Source organism: Bos taurus, chromosome 6 (genome assembly GCF_002263795.3).
Source record: "Bos taurus isolate L1 Dominette 01449 registration number 42190680 breed Hereford chromosome 6, ARS-UCD2.0, whole genome shotgun sequence".
Lineage (NCBI taxonomy): Eukaryota > Metazoa > Chordata > Mammalia > Artiodactyla > Bovidae > Bos > Bos taurus.
In genome coordinates this window covers 3,541,838-3,568,289 of record NC_037333.1, presented here as the reverse complement: position 1 = coordinate 3,568,289, position 26,452 = coordinate 3,541,838, and the positions used below count along the sequence as shown (strand labels likewise).

General features: G+C 43.1%; 1 protein-coding gene across 2 annotated transcripts in view; it reads right to left on the bottom strand.

Annotated features, from left to right (window-relative positions):
• The window catches only part of ANXA5 (annexin A5), a 32,961-nt gene extending 22,233 nt beyond the window's left edge, over positions 1–10,728 (bottom strand). The window contains exons 1-2 of one of the 2 annotated variants that reach the window (XM_015471478.3): positions 10,621–10,728; positions 10,402–10,449 (exon numbers count right to left, since the gene is read on the bottom strand). Coding sequence is in view for 1 of the 2 variants with exons in the window: in NM_001040477.4 (NP_001035567.3) it covers positions 10,402–10,410 (9 nt within the window). In the remaining variant the exon portion in view is untranslated. 2 annotated transcript variants of the gene reach the window in all.
• Between the last annotated feature and the right edge of the window lie 15,724 nt (positions 10,729–26,452).

The following is a 26,452-nucleotide window of genomic DNA, read 5'->3' as shown; positions in this document are numbered from 1 at the left end:
GAGGGACTAAGATGGGAAAAGTGGGAAGAAAAGAAATTAGAAAACCTTCCCCATAGCAAGGGACAGCTAAGGAGTTTGGGATAGACGTGTGCACGTTGCTATATTTAAAACGGATCAACCTACTATATAGCACAGCAAACTGCTCAATTTTATGTGGCAGCCTGGATGGGAGGGGAACTGGGGAGAGAATGGATACATGTATATGTATGGCTGAGCCCCTTCACTGTTTACCTGAAATTATCACAACATTCTTAATTGGCTATATCCCAATATAAAATAAAAAGTTGAAACATGTCAAAAATAAAAGAAAGAAAGAAAAACTTCCGCCCAGTGTCTGAAGAGATGCCTGTGACTTTGCCAGGCAGGCTCAGGAAAGCAGAGAAGGGCAGGCAGGTATTTCAAGGGGCATACCGATGTGAGAGAGGAACCAACGTGGCACTTTGGACAAGGGGTTAAGCATTTCAACAGACTGGAGCAAGCAGGAAGACTGGAGAGAAACACAAAGAAGGGAAAGGTCGTCACCACGGGGGAAAGGAAGGCTGGAAGCCACTGAGCCAGAATTCCCTGGGGAGGGAAGCCCCTGGAGGGCATTTCAGCAACCAAGGAAGAACAAAGTTGACTCCGCAGGGCAGCAGCCGGGAGAACAGGACAGAACTGTGCAAGAGTGGAGACAGAAGGACTGGCTTAAAAATGACTAAACAGAAGAAGCTTAAACAGACCTGACTGAAGTCAGGAGCAGGGGAGATGGAAAGGAAACGGCAGCTGGGCCAGGAAAAAGGAGAAGGAAACCATTTGGGATGACTTGCTTTTTGAAAAGGGAAGAGGATGGCTGGTCCTGCCTTTCTCCACAAACTGAACCAAAGGCAGGCTTGTCAGTTGCTGGGGCACATCAGCAGTAACTGGAGCTGTGTGTGGCGCCTGTCACCAAAGACAATACTAATGGAATGGAAAGAAGAGCCAGAGGACAGGGGAAAGTCATCGACAATCAGAAGAGCAGATAATATCAGCGAGAGCAGCAATGAGCTCAGAGCTTCACGGGGTCCTCTCAGTGAAACCCCATTTCACATATGAAGAAACACGCTGGCTTAGAAGGATTTGGCAGGTCACTCAAGTGACCGGCAAGCAAACAAGCAGCAGAGCTGGGATGGAACACAGGCCATGGGACTGTGGGCTCTTGACTAGGATGCTACTCAGCCTCCCAAAGGCAAAAAGATAAAATCCAAAGGTGATGGAAGAGAAGCCAAAGCAAGGAAAGGAAGAAAAGGCAGTGTGCAAACAGGGTGTGAGCCACGTGAGAGAGAAGGTCGGAAAGGGTCCACTGGGTCTGGCAACCAGGAGGTCTCTGGTGGTGGTGAAAGTCTGGCTGAAGGACACCGATGACTGAATTGAGAGGCAGAGCATCTCTGTGAACTCCCATCCTACAAACAGGTGGGGTTTTTTTTTAATATATATGTATTTTTAAAAAACACTTTAAAAAGTACTTTATCCAGTTTACAGGCTCTGAAGAAGCTGCCAGTAGAAAGGGAAGTTAAAAATACAGAAGAGATTAAGAACAGGAGACAGGAGGGGTTTGCCTTAAAAAAGACAGACATTTGACCCATGATCCTGAAGAAAATGAGGTGAAGAATAGAAAAAAGAGACAGGGGTGTTTCCTCACGTCTTAGCTACTGTGAAGGAGAAATAACTGCTGGTGGTATTTCTGAGAGTTTTGTAGAACACTCTTGCTACATTCCACTTGATCAGTCATCGTGAAAGCCACGCAGCAGTAGTAAGGGGCCAGCTGTGAATCACAGGACATGAGTCACACAGACAGAACCCTTGCTTGGACAGTCGTGACCAGCTCCATCCCCACCCTCGCCCACACCAAACCGTCTATGTTGGGCCAACGGGACTCTGAGTGACTCATAGAGGGCTTACCCTGCTTCCTAGCACTGCTGCTAGCCTCAAGTTCCAGACGCACACCTTCCCCAGATGAATTCCAAGGGCAAGCAGCCACTGTTCCCTGTACCTGTCCTCAGTTCACCTCATTTACCCTGATTCTCTGCCACCAGTGCCATAACCAAGGGAATTATCATATATGCTTAGACAATAGGTGGCCAAAACATGTAATTCACTCTGCTAACTCTAAACTTCAAAATTACCCATTCTTCTAGGTCTATAATTTTGTGGGCTTTGTTTTTTGTTTGCTCTAAATCAAAAAGTTCTTTACCTTCAAAGTGTAGGTATGCAAAATAAAATGAATAAAATTAAACCAAAACACAAGTGGAGGGTTGCTTTTCTAGAATTTAAGACACAAGAAAATAATACAGAAATACCCCTTCAAATTTAAAGATGAGAAAACATTCAGCTGGGTCTGGAACACTTTAAACTGAAGGCACAGAGGAGAACTAAACTCTCTTCAAGTCTGTCATCTAGTTCTATGAAATCAATACCTACACACCTACCAACCATTCCACGTAGTATTCATTGAGCCAGAAATCATTAAGCAAAGCCCTGTAGCTGAGCAGCTGTACAGTGGGTTTTAAGTATGGTTCTTCTGAGGCTCAGGTTTTGCAAAAAGCCTTCTGGAGGCCACCAAGAAAGGGCAAGGGTGGAAGGCCAAGGGCAGAGTCCTGCCTTTCCTCTCGAGTCAGAGCAGCTTAGGTCTCATCTAACGGACAAAGTACAGAGTAGGCCCATTAATATTTCCTGTGATAATGGGACTCAGAGATCAGCAGAGGGAAAAAAAAACTGAAAATTACTGTACTGGGAAAGAAATGAGATAAGCAAGAAAAGAGGGAAAAGCCACGGCAGCATGATCATGATTTGAGACACAAAATAAATTAATACCAGAAAAAAGCAGAATCTCCAAGAGTAGTGAGAGGTACAGGACAAACACCTATCACGAGGGCTCAGAAACAAGATACCAAGCCCTTATCTTCGCCATTACGCAATGCCATCAAAACAGGTAAAAACTACAATTCAAAGTCTCAAATTCAAACTATCGCCACTGTTAAGTTTCATGTAGCTTCCTTTCCCTTTCATGCTCCTTTTTGTTTCCTTCCATTTTGTCTAGTTTTTCAACTACCTTTGACCTTTGAATGTTGCTGCTGCTGCTGCTGCTAAGTCGCTTCAGTCGTGTCCGACTCTGTGCGACCCCACAGACAGCAGCCCACCAGGCTCCTCCGTCCCTGGGATTCTCCAGGCAAGAACACTGGAGTGGGTTGCCATTTCCTTCTCCAATGCATGAAAGGGAAAAGGGAAAGTGACACGACTCTTAGTGACCCCATGGACTGCAGCCTACTAGACTCCTCCATCCATGGGATTTTCCAGGCAAGAGTACTGGAGTGGGGTGCCAGTGCCTTCTCCGCTTTGAATGTTAAGTGTAAGTAAAAAAAGCATCTCTATAAAGTAGTTTACACTCAGCGGTAAAGAATCCGCCTGAAATGGAGGAGGTGCAGGTTTGATACCTGGGTTGGGAAGACGCCTGAGGCGGGCATGACAACCCACCCCAGTATTCTTGCCTAGAGAATCCCATGGACAGAAGAGCTGGCGGACCTACAGTCCATGGGACTGCCAAGAGTCAGGCACAACTGAAGCAACTGGGCCCACATGCACACACAGGAGAAGAAAAGGTTTAGTAACTTAATAAAGATTTTGTCAATATAAGTCAGACTTCTGTTGTATTTCTTTAATGCACCTATGGCTACCACCTTGCTAATTATACGAATGCCTTCCCTTGGCAAATACTAATAAAACGGAAAGTTTAACTGTCTATGAATAATGGTGATACGTTTGAATCAGTTAAGTGAGCAAATTCATTAACCTCTGATGAAGGGGCTATTATATCTAGTTGTTCAATGGGCCATTTTGCACACAGCACATGAATACCTATTTTACTAACCAATTCATTCTCACCAAAGCTTCGGAAAATAATCAAGTTTATAGATTTCTCATATTAGAGAAGAGTGTACATGGATTCACAACTTCCTTTTGCAGTTGAAACAAGAGACAGAAAACAGAGGTAGAAAATAAGCTTCAAATCTTTAGTTGCAAGAAGAGATAAATAATACATAAACAAAGGGATGACCTATAGAGATGAAAGATTATAGTCCACGGAATTCTCCAGGCCAGAATACTGAGTGGGTAGTTTTTCTCTTCTCCGGGGGATCTTCCCAACCCAGGGACGGAACCCAGGTCTCCCACATTGCAGGAGGGATTCTCTATCAGCTGAGCCACAAGGGATGCCCAAAAACACTAGAGTGGGTAGCTTATCTGTTCTCCAGCAGATCTTCCGGACTCAGGAATCAAACCCGGGTCTCCTGCACTGCAGGTGGATTCTTTAACAGATAAACTATCAGGGAAGCCCTTACACATAAACAAACGGATGACCTATAGAGATGAAAGAGGGTAAAATCATATACACCCACTACACAACCTAAATATTTTATAAAGAACTCAAGGTAAACAAATCTATGAAGTTTTTCTCTCACCTCAAACCTGCATTCCTTTCTCAGAAGAAAAACACAATCTACCACTTCATCAAGCAAGCCACTCATCTTGAAGGGTGGTGGCCCTTCACTAACCCCCATTCATTCATGCATCTGATTTGCCCACTCTCTCCTACAGTCCCCTCCTACCCAAAGTCCCAGCTACTGCCTAGGTTAAAATCTTAAAATTTCACAGTGGTTACAGCAACAGATCCCCAAGTAGCCGTCCAGCCTCCCCTCCCCTCCTCAACTCCCACACCACCATCCGGGCATGACCCTGGGGGCCATCTTCGTTAATTCAAACCTGACCGTGGCACAGCCCAGCCTCTGACTCTACGAGAGCCCCCTACTCCCTACAGAATGGCCCATGTTAACTCTGGCTCCTGGACAGCCTCTCCAGTACCCTTTCCCAAGGCAGGCTCCATCACCCCACCTGCCTGCCCCTTCAATCCAGCAGAACCAGACTGCCTGCAGCGCTGGGCCCTGCCTCCCAAACTCCTCCACAGCCCTGAGCATGTGCTTTTGCTCTTATTGCCTCAAGGTATCATGCCTTTCCTCTTTTGTCCCCTATGACTCACACCAGCTAAGGAACCTCCGTTTCCTCTTCTGTGAAACGGAAACAGTAATACTTATTTCCAAAACTGTACAGTGAGCACCAAACACAAAGGACAATGGCAGCTTTGTATCAATAAATCTCAGTTCCATTCTTTATATATCCCGCTTCTAAGAATAGGCACAGAGGAGGAACTCAAAAGCTTCAAATGTTCACAAATATATGCATGAATGGCAAAGTAAAGACAACAGTTAGGAACTGGAGTCCAAAGAAAACAACACCGACTGGAATATGCACTCCTTTCAAATAATCAACTGCTTATAGATTTACATATTCTACAAACCAATAGACGTGTCCATAAAACACAAAGCAAAGGTGTTAGGAGCACTAATTTGTGTTTTAAAAAAATCAACGGATATATTTGTGAAGTTTTAGAATAGTACATAGGTTATATGAATAAATTTTATTTCAGAACTAGAACTCTAACTTGCCACCTGTGTCAAAGGGACACTAGTTCAACATAAGAGAATTAGGTTTACTGAACAACAAACAACAAATTGCTTTGCCAACAAAGGTCGGTATAGTCAAGCTATGGTTTTTCCAGTGGTCATGTATGGATGTGAGAGTTGGACCATAAAGAAGGCTGAGTGCTGAAGAAGTGCTGCTTTTGAACTGAGGTGCTACAGAAGACTCTTGAGAGTCCCTTGGACTGCAAGGAGATCAAACCAGTCAATCCTAAAGGAGATCAACTCTGAATATTCATTGGAAGGACTGATACAGAAGCTGAAGCTCCAATACTTGAGCCACCTGATGTGAAGAGCTGACTCACTGGAAAAGACCTTGATGCTGGGAAAGACTGAGGGCAGGAGGAGAAGGGGTGACAGAGAATGAGATGGTTGGATGGCATCACCAACTCAACGGACATGAGTTTGACCAAACTCCAGTAAATAGTGAAGGACAGGGAGGCCTGGCATGCTGCAGTCCATAGAGTCACAGAGTCGGACATAACTTAGCAACTGAACAACAAAAATGACTTGCTTAGTGGCTTGCAAAGCTGTCAAACAGCTTGGGATTGAGTTCTTTCTCAGCATCCAAAATGAAGACCAGAGTCAAAGGAATTAGGAACTGAGAGAGACTAACCCAAAGCAGCAGAGGCTATGGGTAAACAGGTAAGCTAGCCTAAGAACCACCAAGGGAGTAACTACAGAGAGATTTGACCTTAAAGTGAATGGCATGAAAAAAGGCACTCAAAATCCAGCCAGCTCCTCTGGAATGAAGGTCATTTCAAATTTCTCCATTTCCATTGATAGTGCTTGCTCTGCACAGGGCCTTTGTCAACTATCACTGAGCAAAGATGTCAAGCCAACCAAAACAATTTCTTATTCAAATCTTGGAGAGCTTAAACGTGAATCAGGCTGATAACTATGATGTTCATGAAGCTTCCAGCCAAAAAGTATACAGCCTCCTTTTGCTTCATGATATTCCTAATGCCCTGAAGATATTAACTCTTTGTAAACAACAGTATAAATAAAACTAAGTTTAGACAGTCAAAAATCTAACTTTTTAAAGTTTCATTATCTTAAAAGATAGCTAAATGACATAAAAAGCTTAAGTTGAATTAAAATGTATTGTATGGATCATTTGTCTATGAAATAGAGCCAACTCTTGATTTTCCAAACCAAGGACACAGAAGTACACAGTGTAATTTTAAATACTTAAATAAATTAGAATATCTATGAAGGAATTTGGTTCTAGCTAAATACCAAGATTTAAAAAAACTTGTGTAAGCAAGTAAAGCCAGAGGAAAGAAATAGGTCAGGACTCTATTTAAGAAATCCAACCCAAAATATGGCATATCAGATTAAAGAGATGACCCTAAAACATAATGAAAAATTCACTTTTATAATCAGAAGTTGATGGTTGAGAGGAAAAAAGGTGAGAAAACATTAAAAAATACTTACTATATACAGTAATTCAGGCAATTTTAACAGCTCTTTGGTTATTCCTAAGTAAATGTCTTCAACCAGCTTGTACCCAAAGTTAACACAGTAGATTATGTGACTGATCCAATAATCATAATTTATTATTCATTTGGCACTTTATGTGAAAATAACACGAATGCTGTGGTTTCAAACCATATAAATATAAAACCATCCAAATGAATAGTTTCAAACATAAAAAAGAAAAAGTAAATATTACCCAGGTATTGTTTACACACAGGCACATTTGTAATTTATATTCGTCTTGTATGTCATGAGAAGTTTACAGTTATCCAGTGTGCTCTCTTTGAGAAAAACTGGGAAGCCTCAGGACAGACCACTTCTCGCCTGTAACAGTTAAACGGCTGAATCTCAAATATTTCAATACTAACGGACAAGGATTAGGACCAGAAAGAGGTAGTAGTAGTAGTAGCTGCCCCACAAATGCCTCTAACTCCACATGCATTTATCTAACATCACGTCACTTTTTAAAATTTTTATTTATTTTTTAATTGAAGGATAATTGCTTTTTGTTGTTTTCTGTCAAACCTCAACATGAATCAGCCACAGGTATACATATGCTCTGTATCAGCCCACCCTCTAGGTTGATACAGAGCCATACAGCAATTCCCATTGGCTGCCTATTTTACACATGGTAATATAAGCTTCCATGACGCTCTCCACACGTCTCACCCTCCCCTCCCCTGTCCCTGTGTCCACAGCTCTATTCTCTATGTCTGCGTCTCTACGGCTGCCCTGCAAATAAACTCATCAGACATCTTTCCAGATTCCATATATATGTATTAGCATGCAATATTTATCTTTCTCTTTCTGATTTACTTCACTCTGTATAATAAGCTCTAGGTTCATCCACCTCATTAGAACTGACTCAAATGTGTTCCTTTTCATGGCCGAGTAGTATTCCACTGTGTATACATCATGTCATTTTTTAAGTAGTTTCCAACATTTGCTACAGCTCTGTCTCCCTACACTGACATCATTAGGGTAAAATTTAACTAAAAGGGGGGCATTGATATGAATTATATTAATGTTATTAATATAAATATACACAAGAGTATAAAATATCCCTAGTATTTGTTTACATAAAAAAAGAAACTCCAGGGTATCTGTCAAAGACTCATCAATACTATCTGTCAAAGATCTATCAATACTGTTTTTCTTAATAAAACAGTCATGACATTCATTTATGTATGTGATAACTGATTCCTGGGTATCTGCTGTTATCTGCAGGGTGGTCTCAATATTAAGTAAAAAGAGAAAACCATTGGTATGGAAGATTTAGTTCATAACCGTGAAGCATTACTACTGTGGGAGGATGAATTTTCATTTTTCAGTAAATAAGAGACACTCACATTTAATAATACATTTTAAATTGCCAGAATGTGCACCTCCTCAACTCAGGCATGATTCCATTACTCTACAGATGGCCACAGAGTGGAGGCCTCTGGTTCCCAAATCACACATCAACAAATGGAACTACCATGGAAACTGTTTGAAACCTAACACTGAAGTACTTCAGCTTTCCTACAATTACGTCAGAGCCCAAAGGAAATTTTAGACAGTTAAAGTGCAATTCCCAGAGAAGGCAATGGCAACCCACTCCAGTGTTCTTGCCTGGAGAATCCCAGGGATGGGGGAGCCTGGTGGGCTGCTGTCTATGGGGTCGCACAGAGTCAGACACGACTGAAGCGACTTAGCAGCAGCAGCAGCAGCAAAGTGCAATACCATAATGTGCACATTCTGCACATCATCAAATGTTAAGTACAAAGCCAACAAAACTCCCATCTTAAATATTCTAACAAACTATTTCACTTCCATGGTTTCCAAGGATAGTAACAAAGTTACTGTAAAATTCAACACTGTATTTCTTAACATTACTTGTAACTTTTATGATAACTAAACACTGACTTGGCTAGAAAACAGTCCTGTTATATTGTAATAGAGATCACATAACAAAATTCTATAATACAAGTCACCAATCTCCCAGGTTTTGCATATACAAAGGCTTTTACATTATTTTTACATTATTTTTAATTAATGTAATTACAATAATATTCTTTGCAATTATTAATATCCACATTTGGAAAAATATGTTCATTTATGCTATTTTGGGTAAGGAGTCTACATAATTAAAGGCATTGATTGGAAAACTTCAGGAATCACTGGGTAATCTTACAAAAGAGATAAGAGAAACAGCCGAATGAGCTAAAATAAAGAGAATTATTCTCTGATGCTTGCGAAATCATCATTTACATCGACACCAGCATATCAAGATAGGAAAAATAATTCTCAGCGAAGTTAATCCCATATAAAAGTATCCTCTATATGGTTAAGAATCTAAACCAAAGTTTCCACTTGAAGTAATATGAGAATTGGTTTGCTGTAATTCTTAAGTGCAAAAGAGGAAGAATGGAAGTACTGTATAAATTTAATAAAATTACTAACTTCTTTTAATCCTCCCATTTTCTCTTGGAGAAGACTATGAAAACTTTCAATTTTGGTAAGTCGATCTGATTTTTTTTTTAAGTGAACTATACATGAAAGAGGGCATTGTTTGAGCAGTTTAAACACTTGTTTAAATAAAAGTTTCTGGACTCTTAACAAGCCAGTTAGATCGATGAGCTCTGTGAAATTAGTTTCGGGGTGGAGCTGTCTTAAGTATCGATTTTTTTATTCACTGTATATTGAAGACTGTATGACACAGTCTTTAGACGACTTTCTCTTCCCTACACTTTTGATAAATGTATGCACAGCAAAGAAAGCAATATTATTAGGTAATCAAATTCTGAAACAGTCCCAAGGCAGATTCAATTCAGAACTCGTTGCACGAGTTCGTTACTTAGGAAAAGCAGCTCTTTGGTTTAATCTTTTGGCATGGGGCCGGGTGGAATCAGTTCCTTTGGGTGAGGCTAGGTTGAGCAATAGGAAAAAGCTCCACTACAACTCTACTAGAAAAAGCCAACGCCCACCCCTAGTATTGAAGTACAAAAAAGTTACAGAAAATAAAGTCAAAAGAAAAAAGAAATGCGTTCGCATCACATGGCCAGTGAGCTGCATTTGCTTTGGTTCTAACTTCAGCAACTCTGAGCTTTCTGAAAGGCTCCCTTTCACACATTTACTCACGAAAAAAAAGCGCACAAAAATCCGGCCACGTCACCGGCGGCTGCGCCCGCGGGCTGCAGCGCCGGGTGGGAGCAGGTTCCGGTGGACTTTTCCCAGTCAGGGGAGCAAAGGGGGAACGAAACGGGAATAGAAGATTTCCCGCAGGCAGATTCAGTTTACTCCTAAACTTTTCTGACTTTCCAACAAATTCTGGAACTCCTGAGCAGTTTACAAAGTTGGTAAATCCGAGCGCTGCGCGGGGACGCACGGCCCTTACCTGTGCCATGGCGCCTGCCCAGGTCAGGAGAAGGTGAGCGACACAGGACTGCAACAGAAGAAAAAGACCGCGGCTTCAGCGGGCCAGACACCTCCTCGAGGCGCCTAGACAGCCCCCCGGCGCCCCGTCCTCCCCACAACCGGAGACCGCTGTCGGCCCAGCGGCCGCGCCCGTCCGGCGCCCCCGCTCCCTCTGCGGGCGCGGCGAGCGTTCACTCACCCAGACCCGAACTGCGGGGAGAGCGACGGGGCGCGCAGAGTCGGCGAGGGTGAGCGGAGGACGCCGCGGCAGCTGCTTGCTGGCGGCTCCAGGCAACGGAAACACAGCGGCTCGGTCGGGCCCCGCCCGGCCCAGCCCAGCCCTGCCGGGCGCTCCCCGCACCGCCCCTGCGCGCCCCCGACCGCCTCGGGCCTCAGTGCGCCTGCGTGGGGCGCGGCTGCTCCCAGTCCTCACAGCCTGGGTGGAGCCCGGCCGCCGCTGCTTTGAAACCCGGAGGGGGCTCGGCTCCGCAGGGCACCGGGGAAAGTCTGGCCTTCGTGCAGCGAGGAGGCCGTCGGGAACAGTGTAGGACTCCGAGTTTGGCGTGGGGGATGTTCCTCCGCTCCGTGGCCGCAGGAACGTGGGCCTCACCCAGTGCTCGGACGTCACGGTGCATGCGCATCTTTTTGGAAGACCAGACAGTCACTGCCGTCTAGAAGATTGCGTCTTTGACCACGGTCTAAAATTCCCAAGTTTATTTTTGTTTAAAAAAACATAAAAAGTGTCACTGCTTGCTTGTTAGATAGCCATGTCTTTTATTTGGTGTCTTACTTGGGAAATTTCAAAACCTCCGCCTGGGGTCAGTTTCTATACTCAGAACCAGCCTGCTGCTGCTGCTGCTACGTCGCTTCAGCCGTGTCCGACTCTGTGCGACCCCACAGACGGCAGCCCACCAGGCTCCGTCATCCCTGGGATTCTCCAGGCAAGAACACTGGAGTGGGTTGCCATTTCCTTCTCCAATGCAGGAAAGTGAAAGTGAAATCGCTCAGTCCTGTCCGGCTCTTAGCGACCCCCATGGACTGCAGCCCACCAGGCTCCTCCGCCCATGGGATTTTCCAGGCAAGAGTACTGGAGTGGGGTGCCATTGCCTTCGAGAACCAGCCTAGAACCTTCAAATAACTTAAATTTGGGCTATTTCCTATTATTAATTAAACGTAAAATATATGAATATCTGTTGGGGGCGGTGGTGGACAGAGACAAAGACAGACACGAAAGGATACTGTAGTAGGCTGATGCAGAGAAGGCAGACACCAAGACCGTGCCTTTCTCAGACTCGCAGGCCTCGGGGAGGGGAGACACTGGAGTGGGCTCCAGGAGGCAAGAGCACAGAGCTTGCAACTCTAGACACAGTAATGTGTTCTAGGATCAGAAGAGCAAAGTCCTGTGGCGATACAAGATAGATAAGAAGCTAGTCTGCTTTGGGGAATAAAGAGGTTTTTCTCATAAATTATTAATAAATGTAGAACTAGTGTGGTTCTTTGTATGGATAAAACTTCTCTCTCTCTCTCTCTCTCTCTCTCCCTCTCCTCTTTCAGCTTGCCTTTCCTCTTCCCTGGAAGCCTCTTCTCAGGCAGCCCAGCGTCTCTACAGTGGCCTCACGCTGCCTAATTTGAACCTCTCCCTGAGCACTGTAGACAGGTGCAGGAGTGTGAAGGCAGCCCTGCGTTCTGCATCTATATCTCCGCAGTAATGCTTTTCATTTTACTGAACTTCACCAAGAGGAGCTCCTTCAGCGAGGCCTGCAGCATTCTCTTCTCACACATTCACTTATTTAAAGTCCTTTTCCTTATGGTCTTTCTCACTTTCTACTGTGAAAATAATGGAATGCCACCAGACCTCAGTGATTCTGTTCTTAACAATGTTGTTGATTTTATAGAATGATGCCTATTGTAGGTTAACAATTTGCTCTGTGTCCTGCAGCTAAATAATGATAGAGTCAGTGAATTATTAAACAGTATTTTGATATATATACTCAGTTGGTATTTCTTTCACTTTCGGCCACGTGTATCTATTCAACTCCTACTCTGGATCAGGCATAGTCCTAGGCACTGGGGGTAGGATGATGCAATAAATGAAACAAAGTGCCTGCCCTCACAGGTCATACATTCTGTGCAGGAGACAGACGATAAAATAATACTTATGTCCAGTATGAAGTTTTCTATAAGGAAAATAAAGTGGGGCTGGGGAATCAGGCTGAAGGGAGCATTGTTTTGCAAAGGTGATCTGAGGAGTTTCTGAGAGACTTGACAAGAAACCTGGATTGATATCATATTTGACAACAATTTACTAGGCATCTGTAGAAAAGGTCTACATAAGAATCTAGCCCTTAGTATTATAGACAGAGCATGAATACAGATACTACAATGGAACAACAAACTAAATTTTAAGAGATATATAAAGCACAATCAAAATGCAGTTGGTGTCAGAAGTCCGGTTCAGTCACTCAGTCATGTCCGACTCTGTGTGGTAAAAGCTCAAACTACTGCACAATTGTACTCATCTCACACGCTAACAAAGTAATGCTCAAAATTCTCCAAACCAGGCTTCAACAGTACATGAAATGTGAACTTCCAGCTGTTCAAGCTGGTTTTAGAAAAGGCAGAGGAACCAGAGATCAAATTGCCAACATCCACTCTATTATCAAAAAAGCAAGAGACTTCCAGAAGAACATCTATTTCTGCTTTATTGACTATGCCAAAGCCTTTGACTATGTGAATCACCACAAACTGTGGAAAATTCTGAAAGAGATGGGAATACCAGACCGCCTGACCTGCCTCTTGAGAAATCTGTATGTAGGTCAAGAAGCAACAGTTAGAACTGGACATGGAACAACAGACTAGTTCCAAACAGGGAAAGGAGTACATCAAGGCTGTATATTGTCACCCTGCTTATTTAACTTCTATGCAGAGCACATCATGAGAAACGCTGGGCTAGAAGAAGTACAAGCTAGAATCAAGATTGCCGGGAGAAATATCAATAACCTCAGATATGCAGATGACACCACCCTTATGGCAGAAAGTGAAGAAGAACTAAAAAGAGCCTCTTGATGAAAGTGAAAGAGGAGAGTGAAAAAGTTGGCTTAAAGCTCAACATTCAAACTAAGATCGTGGCATCTGGTCCCATCATTTCATGGCAAATAGATGGGGAAACAGTGGAAATAGTGGCTGACTTTCTTTTGGGGGGCTCCAAAATCACTGTAGATAGTGACTGTAGCCATGAAATTAAAAGACGCTTACTCCTTGGAAGAAAAGTTACGACCAACCTAGACAGCACATTAAAAAGCAAAGACATTACTTTGCCAACAAAGGTCCCTCTAGTCAAACCTATGTTTTTCCAGTAGTCATGTATGGATGTGAGACTTGGACTATAAAGTTGAGCACCACAGAATTGATGCTTTTGAACTGTGGTGTTGGAGAAGACTCTTGAGAGTCCCTTGAACTGCAAGGAGATCCAACCAGTCCATTCTAAAGGAGATCAGTCCTGGGTGTTCACTGGAGGGACTGATGTTGAAGCTGAAACGGAAATACTTTGGCCACCTGATGGGAAGAGCTGACTCATTTGAAAAGACCCTGATGCTGGGTAAAATTGAGGGCAGGAGGAGAAGGGGATGACAGAGGATGAGATGGTTGGATGGCATCACTGACACAATGGACATGGGTTTGGGTAGGCTCTGGGAGTTGGTGATGGACAGGGAGCCCTGGCATGCTGCGGTTCATGGAGTCGCAAAGAGTCGGACACAACTGAGCGACTGAATTGAACTGAACTGAACTGAATCTGTAAAAATGCCTAGCAAAGGTGTTCCTCCTTTGAAAAACCGGGTAATTCTCAGCCCCTAACCTGATGGTTCAGATGCCCCCCTTCGCATTTATAACAAATGAATCTCTGATGGTCCTACTGCTCCCCTGCAGCATGACCCATCCTATCTGCAGATGATCCCTCAGACCTGACAGGCCCCAACTCTCCAGGGCTAACCTGATGCTTCCTGGTTCCCTCCTACCCTTCTGCACTGGAGTCTCCCACCAGTGGCCTCCATCACATACAGCTATAGGAGACTCCCACGCTCTACCCTCCTCTCAATATGCAGGCCCCCGCAGGCCCCATGTGCTGGGGCCAAAGGCATCAGAAGCAACATCTCAACCTGAACTCAAGCCCCCTGCCTGGCCTCATCTTGTCCATCCCTGAACTTTCTGGGTGAGAGAGGAGGGGAGGGCACATTGTTCTGCAGATTCTACCCCATCCATTTTCACCATCACTTTTCTCTCCCAGAAGTGATACTGAACATAGCCAGCATTCTAGTGGCTCCCCAATCTTTCCCTTTATATTTGAAGTGGTTGTAACGTCTCCTGGGGAAACAGGTCCAGAGAAACATCCTGAGCCAACAATGTGAAATTATTAGGAGACTTCTTCATTTTCCTCTTATTGAGATCCACATGCTCACCAAAAACTAAAAGCAGAGACTCCTCGGGAGATTTTTAGCTTCAGAAGTCCTTCCACTGCTTTTATTCAAAACAATATTTGTGTTTATTCAGTAAAAGCTAAGTCAATTTCCTTAGCAGGAGACTGGAATGTAGGTCTTAGGTAAATAATTATGTAAAAAAGATTCTTAAAGGAATCTTTCAGGCAGAATGTGTAATTAAGCCTGGTTAAATCTTCAGAGAAATTAGTAAAAAGAACCACAGAAGTACTCAGCATATTTATAAATGGACAAGCATCCTGTCCCTCTTGCTCATTGCTAAATCCCCAGCACCTAGCACAGTGCCCTTAGCACTTAGTACCTACTGAGTGACAGTTTGGTGAATGTTTCGAATAAATGAGTGAATGGCTGAATGAATCCACTGTGGTGTTGGTTATTAACTGCAAGCTGGTGATATTCAGAAAGATGAGGAAAACAAGGAAAAAAGTTAAAAGGAAACCTTGTAAGTGAGAATTTTGCCAGTGGAATAAATATATTGTCAGACTGGGATTCTGAATTCTGGAGAGGACTCATCTCCGGGTGGGTGAAGTTTTGTTTCATGATCTTATTCATGTGTGGCTTCAGACAATGATTTGATTTTTCCTAATTTGGAGTGGTGGTTAGGATCACATGTGTTAACTTTTTTAAAGTTTAAAAATAACAGAAGTGCTGGTTTCAACTTCTGATTACTCTTCCTCCTTCCAAAACCTCTTACCACTAAACCCCACCCTCATCTATTCCATGCTGATGATTCAGTCCCTACCCGTCTCCCTCAGAATCCCAAATTAAATCCCTATGAATCCACTGCTCCACTGAGGCAGGCTTTACCTATCAACAGACAGCTTCTCAGCACTGGCCCCCTATACCCAGCCCACCCCCACTTCTAGGGTCAGTGTTAAGTCCTCTCAGCACTGGTTTCTTTATCTGAACTTTATCTTCATTCATTCAATGACTTTATTTTGTGTTACATCCTGTCATTGGCACTAAGGATACAGTAATTTACATTGGAAAAAAAAAAAAAGAATCTAATTATAGTGCTCCGTCTAACATTAAATGGAGATGACACAGCAGAATCTTGTTAACTTTAGGGTAGGAGGCAAGAGAAGAAAGTAGGCTTGAAACAAGGAAAGCTTTGCAAGGTGGGTATGTTTGTGTGATTAGGGGGCTGAGGGGGTTGTCCTTCCCAGAAGTCAGCCTAACAGAGATATTAAGGCACATGATGGATGGAAGCAGAGTTCCTTCTTTCCCCTTCATGCAGTCTGACTATTTGGATGAGATGGGCATGAGGGCTCACTGTGTCACACCCCGAACACTGCTATCCTCTCCACGGTTCCTCCTCTAATACCTTACTTACTATTTCTCACCCCAGCGGCTCCCTCCTGTCCTCCACGTTTTCTTACCATTCCAATCATAAATCTGCTAGTGTTCTCAGGCTTCACCCACCGCTAGCCTCTCTTTCCACCCAGGCTGCTGTCCATCCTTTCTCCTGCTTTGTTTCTTCTCCATTCTACCTACGGCCTGTTGACTGCCCCCCCACCATCTTGTCACTTTCCTTCAGTCTGCCTACTCTCTTCACACGTCCTGCTGACCACTATCCCACCGTCATACGCCCCTATCAACGCTGAAAGCTCAGCTTCTCTGTACACCAGTGCCAAATCAAATCTCAGAGACAGAGTTTTGGGTGAAGTTCAGTTCAGTTCAGTCACTCAGTTGTGTCTAACTCTTTGCGACCCCAAAGACTGTAGCACGCCAGGCCTCCCTGTCCATCACCAGGTCCTGGAGTCCACCCAAACCCAAGTCCATCGAGTCGGTAATGCCATCCAACCATCTCATCCTTTGTTGTCCCCTTCTCCTCCCACCTTTAATCTTTCCCAGCATCAGGGTCTTTTCCACTGAGTCAGTTCTTTGCATCAGGTGGCCAAAGTATTGGAGTTTCAGCTTCAGGATCAGTCTTTCCTATGAATATTCAGGATTGATTTCCTTTAGGATGGACTGGTTGGATCTTCTTCCAAGGGACTCTCAAGAGTCCTCTTCAACACCACAGTTCAAAAGCATCAATTCTTTGGTACTCAGCCTTCTTTATGGTCCAACTCTCACATCCATACATGACTACTGGTAAAACCATAGCTTTGACTAGACAGACCTTTGGGTGAAGTAGAAAAAGATAGATCTATTGCCTCCCGAGGCAAAGGGGGACATAGCAGGCTCCTGCTCTCAAAACCATATGTTTGGGGAAAATAGTGCCAACTTTTATAGTAATTGTTCAAAGAGGGCGTGATCAGCTCATGGGCATTTTTTAAATGTATTGATATATGGCTATGCTCGGTCTTCAGTGCTCCCTGTGGGCCTTCTCTAGTTGCAGTGAGCAGGGACTACCATCTAGTTGCAGAGGGCAGTCTTCCCATTATGGCTGCCCCTCCCGTTGCAGGACAGAGGCTCTAGGTGCGTGGGCTCAGTAGTTGTGGAGTAGGGGCTTAGCCACTCTGTGGCATGTGCAGTCTTCCAGGATCAGGGATGGAACTCATGTCCCGTGAGTTGGCAGGTAGATTCTTAACCACTAGAGCACCAAGGAAGCCCATGTGAACATTCTTCAGAAGAATGAGGTGGTAAGTAGGAGTCCACATCATCAACCTTCAGGTCCAACTAGTCTGGGGTTTCACATGCTTGTGGCAGCATAGCATCATGAATCATTAACTTCTTCTACCTGGAGAGGGTTTAAATATCTGCAAAATAGCTCAGAGATACTGTGTGTCTCCACTGATGGGGAAATAGGACCTTGCCCCCGTTGCTCTTGACTGTTTCTCCTTGCCCTCTCATTCTCTCCCTTCCCTAATGAAGAACTACTTGAATCTGCCCATTGGAACTCAGGGAAGGTCATGAAGACTGCATGAAGGCTGTTTCCTATAATCAAAGAAATGGGAGACACGAAGGCCCCGCCCAGGAGCCCCACAGGGTATCACTATATGCATGCTGCTGAGCACAGTTAGACACAACAAAATCACACAATAGATCAGCGAAAAAACCAGTTTGGAGGCATCAGTCTCAACTGGGCCCTCAGCTTTAACATGTCCCTGCTTGGGCCTCTCTCTTACCATCCCACATCATATTTGATCTTCACTGCTCTCCTTTACACCCTCGCCCTCACCCTTTCTCCCAGCAGATGATCTTAATTCCTACTCTGCAAGTCTACTTGCCCTAAATTCTCACCCTACACCTACAAACGCATCTTGGCCCATACCCATTCTTAACTCCTCATTCACGGGTGAGAGGACCCTCTTCCTATTTGTTCTAAGATTTAAAGTTCATTCTCCAGGACTGTGCTCTTATTCCCACCTATATTTAAATCTTTTCCTGTCACTAGCTTCTTCTCAGGCTAAATTAACAAAGCTGTTTAAATCAGGACTCTCTTAGTTGCAATTGACAGAAATCCAAGTCAAGCTACTACTACTATTACTACTAAGTCGCCTCAGTCGTGTCCAACTCTGTGTAACCCCATAGACGGCAGCCCACCAGGCTTCTCCGTCTATGGGATTCTCCAGGCAAGAACACTGGAGTGGGTTGCCATTTCCTTCTCCAATGCATGCAAGTGAAAAGTGAAAGTGAAGTCGCTCAGTCGTGTCTGACTCTTAGCCACCGCATGGACTGCAGCCTACCAGGCTCCTCCATCCATGGGATTTTCCGGGCAACAGTACTAGAGTGGGGTCCAACTCAAGCTAGTTTAGGTAAAAAGGCAGAGAGCTAAGAACTTGTCATCAGTCATACTTCAAGGTTTTGGGAAGTGAGTGCAAGTTTCAACTTTATGGAATCAGTATCCTTCCTTCCTTCCCACATCAATTCATAGAAGTTAAAACAGAAAAAAAAAAAAAAAGAAAGATGAAGAAGAAACGTCAGTAAAGGGAAAGTATGACTGATCACACATTCTTAGCTCTCTCTGTTTCATTTTCCTGTCTCAGAGACCAGCTTTGTTTTTGTGGCAAAATATGGCTACAAGAAATAATAGTTCAGCATTAAACAGAGCCCTAGCTCCTCCTCAAGGAACACACAACAATCTGCTACATATCTTTGAGATCTGCAGGAAATAAAGCCCCACCCAAGAGGAGGATAGAAGGAGGCTCCTGACTTCCTTTGCTGACTTCAATCTACTAAAGCTTGGCCTCTGTTGACCTATGCCCCAATTCTATGCTGAATTCTCCTCTGCTCAAGCCCGTTCATGACTATGTATGTAACCTTAGCTTAAAATTTCCCCAATCTTGCTGTTCAAGGAAACACTGCTTCGCTGCTTTGGAGAGATCTTCCGGTGTTCTCTTTACTTGCTCCGTGTGTGTGTGTGTGTGTGTGTGTGTGTGTGTGTGCCTGCTCAGTCACAACTCTGCGATCCCATGGATTGTAGCCCGCCAGGCTCCTCTGTCAGGAATAGTAGCCATACCAAAGTACCCTTCCACATCTTCATCTGCAGCTCAGACCTCTCTCCTGTGCTCTAGGCTCACATAGCTACTTGCTTGCTTCTCATGTTTCAGCCAGGATGGGCCATAGATAAAACCAACACATCCAAACCAAATTCATCATTTTTCCTCCAAGATTTTTCCACATTCCCTGTTCTGGTTAAAGAATCCCCTGTTAACCAGTCACTCGTGATGAATCCAGGCAATGCTTCTGGGTTCTTCACTTTCCCTAACCAGCCCTGCCACCACCACATTTAAGGTGGTAGATTCTAATAACGCCCTTCCTGTCTTGCCCTGGCTCACTTCTACTCATTTGCTACAGCAATCATTTTCTACTGACCTCTTAGTTTCTCTTCTCTCTAATTTGTCTTCTAAATGCAAATCTGATTGTGTTACTCCATGCCGAAAATCAATAGATTCTTTGCAAATCCAAATTCCTTCTAGGAAACATTCCGAATTCTCTAGCAGGAAGTACAAAGGCCTTCCAGAAATTTTCTCCAACTTTACTGACACTCTCTATTTTTTTTGCTAATGAACTACTTAAAACTCCATCTTTTGCATTTACCTCCTCTGCCTGCTTCAAACACACTCCCTTACATTCTCTTAGCTCTCCTGGTGAGTTCCTATTCCTCCTCAGGGCCCACTGTTGAGCATCTTCTCAATTTTTTCTCTTAAGACTCTTCTTACGGGCTTCCCTGGTGGCTCAGTGGTAAAGAATTCACCTGTCAGTGCAGGAGACATGGGTTCTATCTCTGATCGGGGAAGACCCCACACATCATGGAGCAACTAAGCCTGTGAAAGTGAAAGTTGAGTCTGACTCTTTGCAACCCCATGGACTATACAGTCCATGGAATTCTCCAGGCCAGAATACTGGAATGGGTAGTCTTTCTCTTCTCCAGGGGATCTTCCCAGTCCAGGGATTGAACCCAGGTCTCCAGCATTGTGGACGGATTCTTTACCAGCTGAGCTACAAGGGAAGCCCAAGACTACTGGAGTGGGTAGCCTATCCCTTCGCAAGTAGATCTTCCCGACCCAGGAATCGAACCAGGATGTCTTGCATTGCAGGTGGATTCTTTACCAACTGAGCTATCAGGGAGTCCCAACTAAGCCTGTGGACCGCAACTCCTGAGCCTGTGCTCCAGAGCCGGGAACTGCAGCTGCTGAGCCCACACGCTGCAGCCACTGAAACCTGTGCACCTGGAGTCTGTGCTAGGCAGCAAGAGCAGCCACCGCAGTGAGAAGCCTGCACACCACGACTAGAGCGCACCTCAACGGGCCACAGCTAGAGAAAGCCCGAGCACAGCGACGAAGACCAAGTAAAGCCACAAACAAATAAAAGACTTCTCTGGCCCTGTGTCCCAACACCTTGATGGCAACCTCACAACAGACAATGAGCCTCATCTGGCTAAGCTGCTCCTGAATTCCTGACCGACAGAAATGAGGAAATAAAAAGCATTTACTGCTGTAAGCCAGCAAGGTTGTTTCGGGATAATTTGTGACAGAGCAATAGAAAACCAACTGAAACAGTTTACTTGCAGAGGTCGACATGAATGAAATTCTAGACCCAAGTTTCAAGTGCAGGGGCTTGGTCTTCCTAACTCAGTCCTCAGGGGTCTAAACAATACCAACCAACCGCCTTTTATTTCTCCAGTTTCTTTTTGAAACATAGTAAAACTAATTATGGGTTAGTAGTGGATTAACTACTTAATGCTCATACAGTAATATGCAAAGTAAGAGTTCAAAATTCTATTATTATTATTTAATATGTCCTTAAAGACTCAGGATGGAAATTAAGAGAACATTAATATATTTTGTTTTTCTTTTCTTTTTTGGCCACACCACTTGGCTTGCAGGATCTTAGTTCTTCAACCAGGGATGGAACCCGGGCTGTTGGCTGTGAGAGTGCGGTGTTCTAACCTGTAGACCAGCAGGGAATTCCCAGGACATTCTTGTTTGACATTCAAGCATCTATTTTCAGTAATCAGATTCTATAGGATACAGAGAATCTAATTCCCGTATTTTAGATAATCAGCTAGGGATGTAATTTTAAAAAATTGATGTATAGGTGCTGTACAGTATAATACTGGCATACAATATTGGTGTACAATATAGTGATTCATAATTTTTAAGGGTTATATTCCATGTATAATTAATATATTGGTTATATTCCACATGTTATATAACATGCCCTTATAGCTTATTTTACACAGAATAGCTTGCATCTCTAATCCCCTCCCTGCTCGCCCCTCCCCACTTCCTCTTGTCACTGGTCACCACCAGTCTGTTCTGAGTTAGGGATGTAACTTTGATTTCATGAAGAACACACTCCACTGTAACACTCTTTCTATACAATTAGTTTGCATTTTAAAGACTGGTGTGTAGGAACAACTGAAATGATCATCAAAATGAGAATAAATAAATAAACTGTGGTATATTCATATAATAGGATGGTATTCAGCAGTAAAAAAAAGAACACAACAACAGGGAATAGTCTCAAATATGTGTTGAGCAAAAGAAAAAGAGGCAAAACAAAAGAAAGATTCTATCTGATCCCACTTATATGAAGTTTGGGAACATGAAAACTAAGCTAAGGTGATAGAAATCAAGAGTAGTTTTCTGTAGGATTGAAGCTATTAACAACTGAAAGAGGAAAAAAAAAAAAATCTGGAAAGGACCGAAAGGTTCTGTATCTTGATTTTATTATAATTACATGGGTGCAAATACTTATCAAAAATCACAATTTACTTATGTTCATTTTACTGTATGTCATCTTTAGCTCAATCTTAAAAAGATGTTAAAAAAAATAGTGCATAACACCAAAACAAATCATGTTTCCCTTTTGAAAGGATAACCTCTCTTGCAGAAGGAGAAAACTGGGAATTCAGAAACCAAATATGAAGAGCTTTCACATCACGCAAGTGGAACAAAGTAAATATTTCCAAATATTTTCCCAAATACTACCTTTGAGAAAAGGAAACCCCAGCCCCTGAGCCACGATAAATACCCACTGGTTCTCAGCTGAGTTGGGTGGGGAAATCAGCATTCAACTCTCTTCACTTTGGACAGGCTCTGTCCAAATATTAATAGCACTCTGCAAGACAGGGACGCTCCACGCAGCAGAAAACCCCAGAAAAAAAACTGGAGGCAGAACAAAGTAGTTAGGGTAGAGGGCAGGGCGCCATGTGTGACTCATCGTGCAGGAATCCCTTAAGGATGGAGGAGGAGGGCTTTGGGCAGAGAAAAGAGACGAAGAAGGAAAATATATTGACAAGGGCTTCACAGTTGCGGACTGGGGCTGCCTGAGAGACAGGTGGGATGGCTATGGAAGAGGAACTGAGCACTGGACGCTGAGCCCAGACTAGGGAGAGCTGGGCCTTCAGGGGAGCAATTAGGAATAAGGGCACCTCGCTCCGCTCTATGCTGGAAGGCAGGAAAAGGCAAAAACAGGAAGCTTGCCAAGGCAGAAAAGGACCACGTTACGGGAAAACCTCTTTTTAAGAAACTGGTGGTGGTCGTGGTGGTGGTTTCCTCCCTAAGTCTGTCTGGACTCTTGCAACCCCAAGAACTGTAATCCACCAGGCTCCTCTGTCCATGAGATTTTCCAGGCAAGAATACTGGAGTAGGTTGCCATGCCTTCCCAGGAGATCTTCCCCACCCATGGATTAAACTGGTATCTCTTATGTCTCCTGCATTGGTAGGCAGATTCTTTGCCATTAGCGCCACCTGGGAAGCCTTCACATATACTACAAATGTCCCTAACTTGCTTCAGTTCAGTTCAGTCACTCAGTCGTGTCCAACTCTTTGCGACCCCATGGACTGCAACACGCCAGGCCTCCCTGTCCATCACCAACTCCTGGAGCTTACTCAAACTCATGTCCATCAAATTGGTGATGCCATCCAACTATCTCATGCTTGGTTGTCCCCTTCTCCTCCCACCTTTAATCCAGCATCAGGATCTTTTCCAATGAGTCAGCTCTTCTCATCAGGTGGCCAAAGTATTGAAGTTTAAGCTTCAACATCAGTCCTTTCAATGAGCACCCAGGACTGATCTCCTATAGGATGGACTGGTTGGATCTCCTTGCAGTCCAAGGGACCTCAAGAGTCTTCTCCAACACCACAGTTCAAAAGCATCAAAATTCTTTGGTGCTCAGCTTTCTTCACAGTCCAACTCTCACATCCATACATGATTGCTGGAAAAACCATAGGCTTGACTAGACGGACCTTTGCTGGCAAAGTAATGTCTCTGCTTTTTAATATGCTGTCTAGGTTGGTCATAGCTTTTCTTCTAAGGAGCAATTGTCTTTTAATTTCATGGCTGCATTCACCATCTGCAATGATTTTGGAGCCCCCCAAAATAAAGTCTGACACTGTTTTCCCATATATTTGCCATTAAATGATGGGATCAGATGCCACAATCTTAGTTTTCTGAATGTTGAGCTTTAAGCCAACTTTTTCACTCTCTTCCTTCCACTTTCATCAAGAGGCTCTTGAGTTCTTCACTTTCTGCCATAAGGGTGGTATCATCTGCATATCTGAGGTTATTGATATTTCTCCCAGCAATTTTGATCCCAGCTTGTGCTTCATCTAGCCCAGCATTTCTCATGGTGTACTCTGCATATAAGTTAAATAAGCAGGGTGACAATATACAGCCTTAATGTACTTCTTTCCCTATTTGGAACCAGTTTGTTGTTTTATGTCCAGTTCTAACTGTTGCTTCCTGACCTGCATACAGATTTCTCAAGAGGCAGGTCAGGTGGTCTGGTATTCGCATCTCTTTAGGAATTTTCCACAGTTTGCTGTGATCCACACCGTCAAAGTCTTTGGCATAGTCATTAAAGTAGAAGTAGAAGTTTTTCTGGAACTCTCTCGCTTTTTCAATAATTTAGCAGATGTTAGCAATTTGATCTCCAGTTCCTCTGCCTTTTCTAAAACCAACTTGAACAGCTAGAAGTTCACGGTTCATGTACTATTGAAGCTTGGCTTGGAGAATTTTGAGCAACACTGCCGTCTGCTCATATTTAAAAATAAAACAATTTTTAAAAACTGCCTGGAATAGACTATCCATACCTGTATGGCAATCTGATTTGGTTTTTCATTGTTTCTTTTATTTATTTTTTAATTTCTAAAAAATTTATTTATGATTAATTGCAGGATAATTTCCTTACAGTGTTGTGTTGGTTTCTGACATACACAACATGAATCAGTCATAGGTGTATATATATGTCCCTTCCCTCTTGAACCTCCTTCCCACCTCCCATCTTTTCACTGTTTCTTTGCTTTTATTTTCGTCTGGCTTCCCACAGAGGACTCAACCACACTCTCACCAAGAAAGTAAAAGTTGGGCTGCTAATTAACTTCTTTTACAGACCTGCCTGCAACTAATCCTCCTATTGTCATCACCTCCTACACCCTTATTCTAATAGTTGTAAGTATTCCTGGGATTCTGTAGTTCACATCAGCCTTCTTCACTTTCCTTACTGCCAGCTTTGGCTCAATTGTTAAGTCAGTTTTCCCACTGGTCCACCTACTTTAGTTTCCAACATTCCATTGCTGTCATATCCTCTGTTTACAACTATTTCATTTTTTGCCTTCATAAGTTCATGGCTTTTATTAATAAAGAAAAAGCTCTTTACCGTTAATTTTATGTAATTTGGGGAGAGAGAAAACATGTGGTTACTCTGCCATATTTTAACCAGAAATCTTGAAATTGCTTCTTTCTTGTGTGCTGAGGACTGCAGCTCATTTATCATGACAGTCTGGAGTCTAGCCTATTGCCTGGCATAAAATAGAAGTTCAATAAGAAAGAGTCTATTAAGTGAATACACAGGTAACATGGTAACTTTCTTGAAATAGTAACCAATGTTTTGCTTTGTTTTTCTCTCTAGTATTTCATTTTCCCCTTTTCAGCTAGGTCAATATGTTTTCTAGGTTCCAGGGAATGCATAGGACAACAGAAAGAAAATTCTGCCTGGATTTTGAATTTCAAATATTTATGTCTTTAGGAAAATTCAAAGCACTTATGGCATAAACAAAATATTGGGACAGAAAGTTGTGAAGTATACCTCTATCTCGCCTTTAAAACTGAAAATCGATCCAAAAGATAGTCAGATCCTAGTTCTAGGGAGGCACCAAAGCCCTACAGAAAAAATAAATAGCATGCCCAGGCAGTGGGGATCATTTCTTCCCTCTGGGCTGGCTTAGGATCCCCAGAAAGTTTCCTTTGCATTCAAGGGTGAAAACAAAGTAGACAGAGAAAGCCAGTGGACCTAAAGGGTACTTCACAGATAAGAATGAAGGTCAAGAAATGCCAGGCTGGACCACTGAATGGGGAGACAGGATGGCGTCATGTCAGAGATCATGGACTCTGGGATCAGGGCATCATGGACAGGTGATGCCCATGTGGGCAGATACTTCATGGACAGATGACACTGAGATCCCTCCCATCCCTGAGGGATCTATGACACCATGACATCCTTGACACTATGTAAGCCTCTCATTATTTAAACACAACCCTAGGGAGATCCTCAAATCGACTGAGATTAAGTTTATGCCACCCAAGTAAAATGGAAGCTCAAGATTGAAATTAACTTTAGTTATAAAAAAAAAAGTATCTGTACACCAGAAACTAACACAAAATTGTAAATCAACTATACTTCAGTTTAAAAAATTATATTTCCCCAATATATTCTGTTGCTCCATTAAAATTCATGTACAGTACATAAAATATGGTGATTATGACCATTAAATATTCATTTTTATATAAATTCATGAAAACTTCCATAAGTATTTACATAACAGATGATCAAAGATGTTAATATAGTGACATTCTAAATTAAAGTACAAATTCATACTTGTGAAAGACAAATCACCCATAAAATTAAGCATGTAGGTAGATTGCTTGGCTAAAGTCTATTATTTGTTAATAATAACAAATAGTAGAATAAATTATAATTATGAGACAAATTATATATATTTATATAATTTACATAATAATTTATATGATTAAAAACAAGATATAATTCTTAAATAATATATTTGCTAATAGTAGAATAAATGAGAAAATATGGATACGCATGTCAGGAATGTACGTCAGGACTTCTGCTTTCAGCTGAGATGA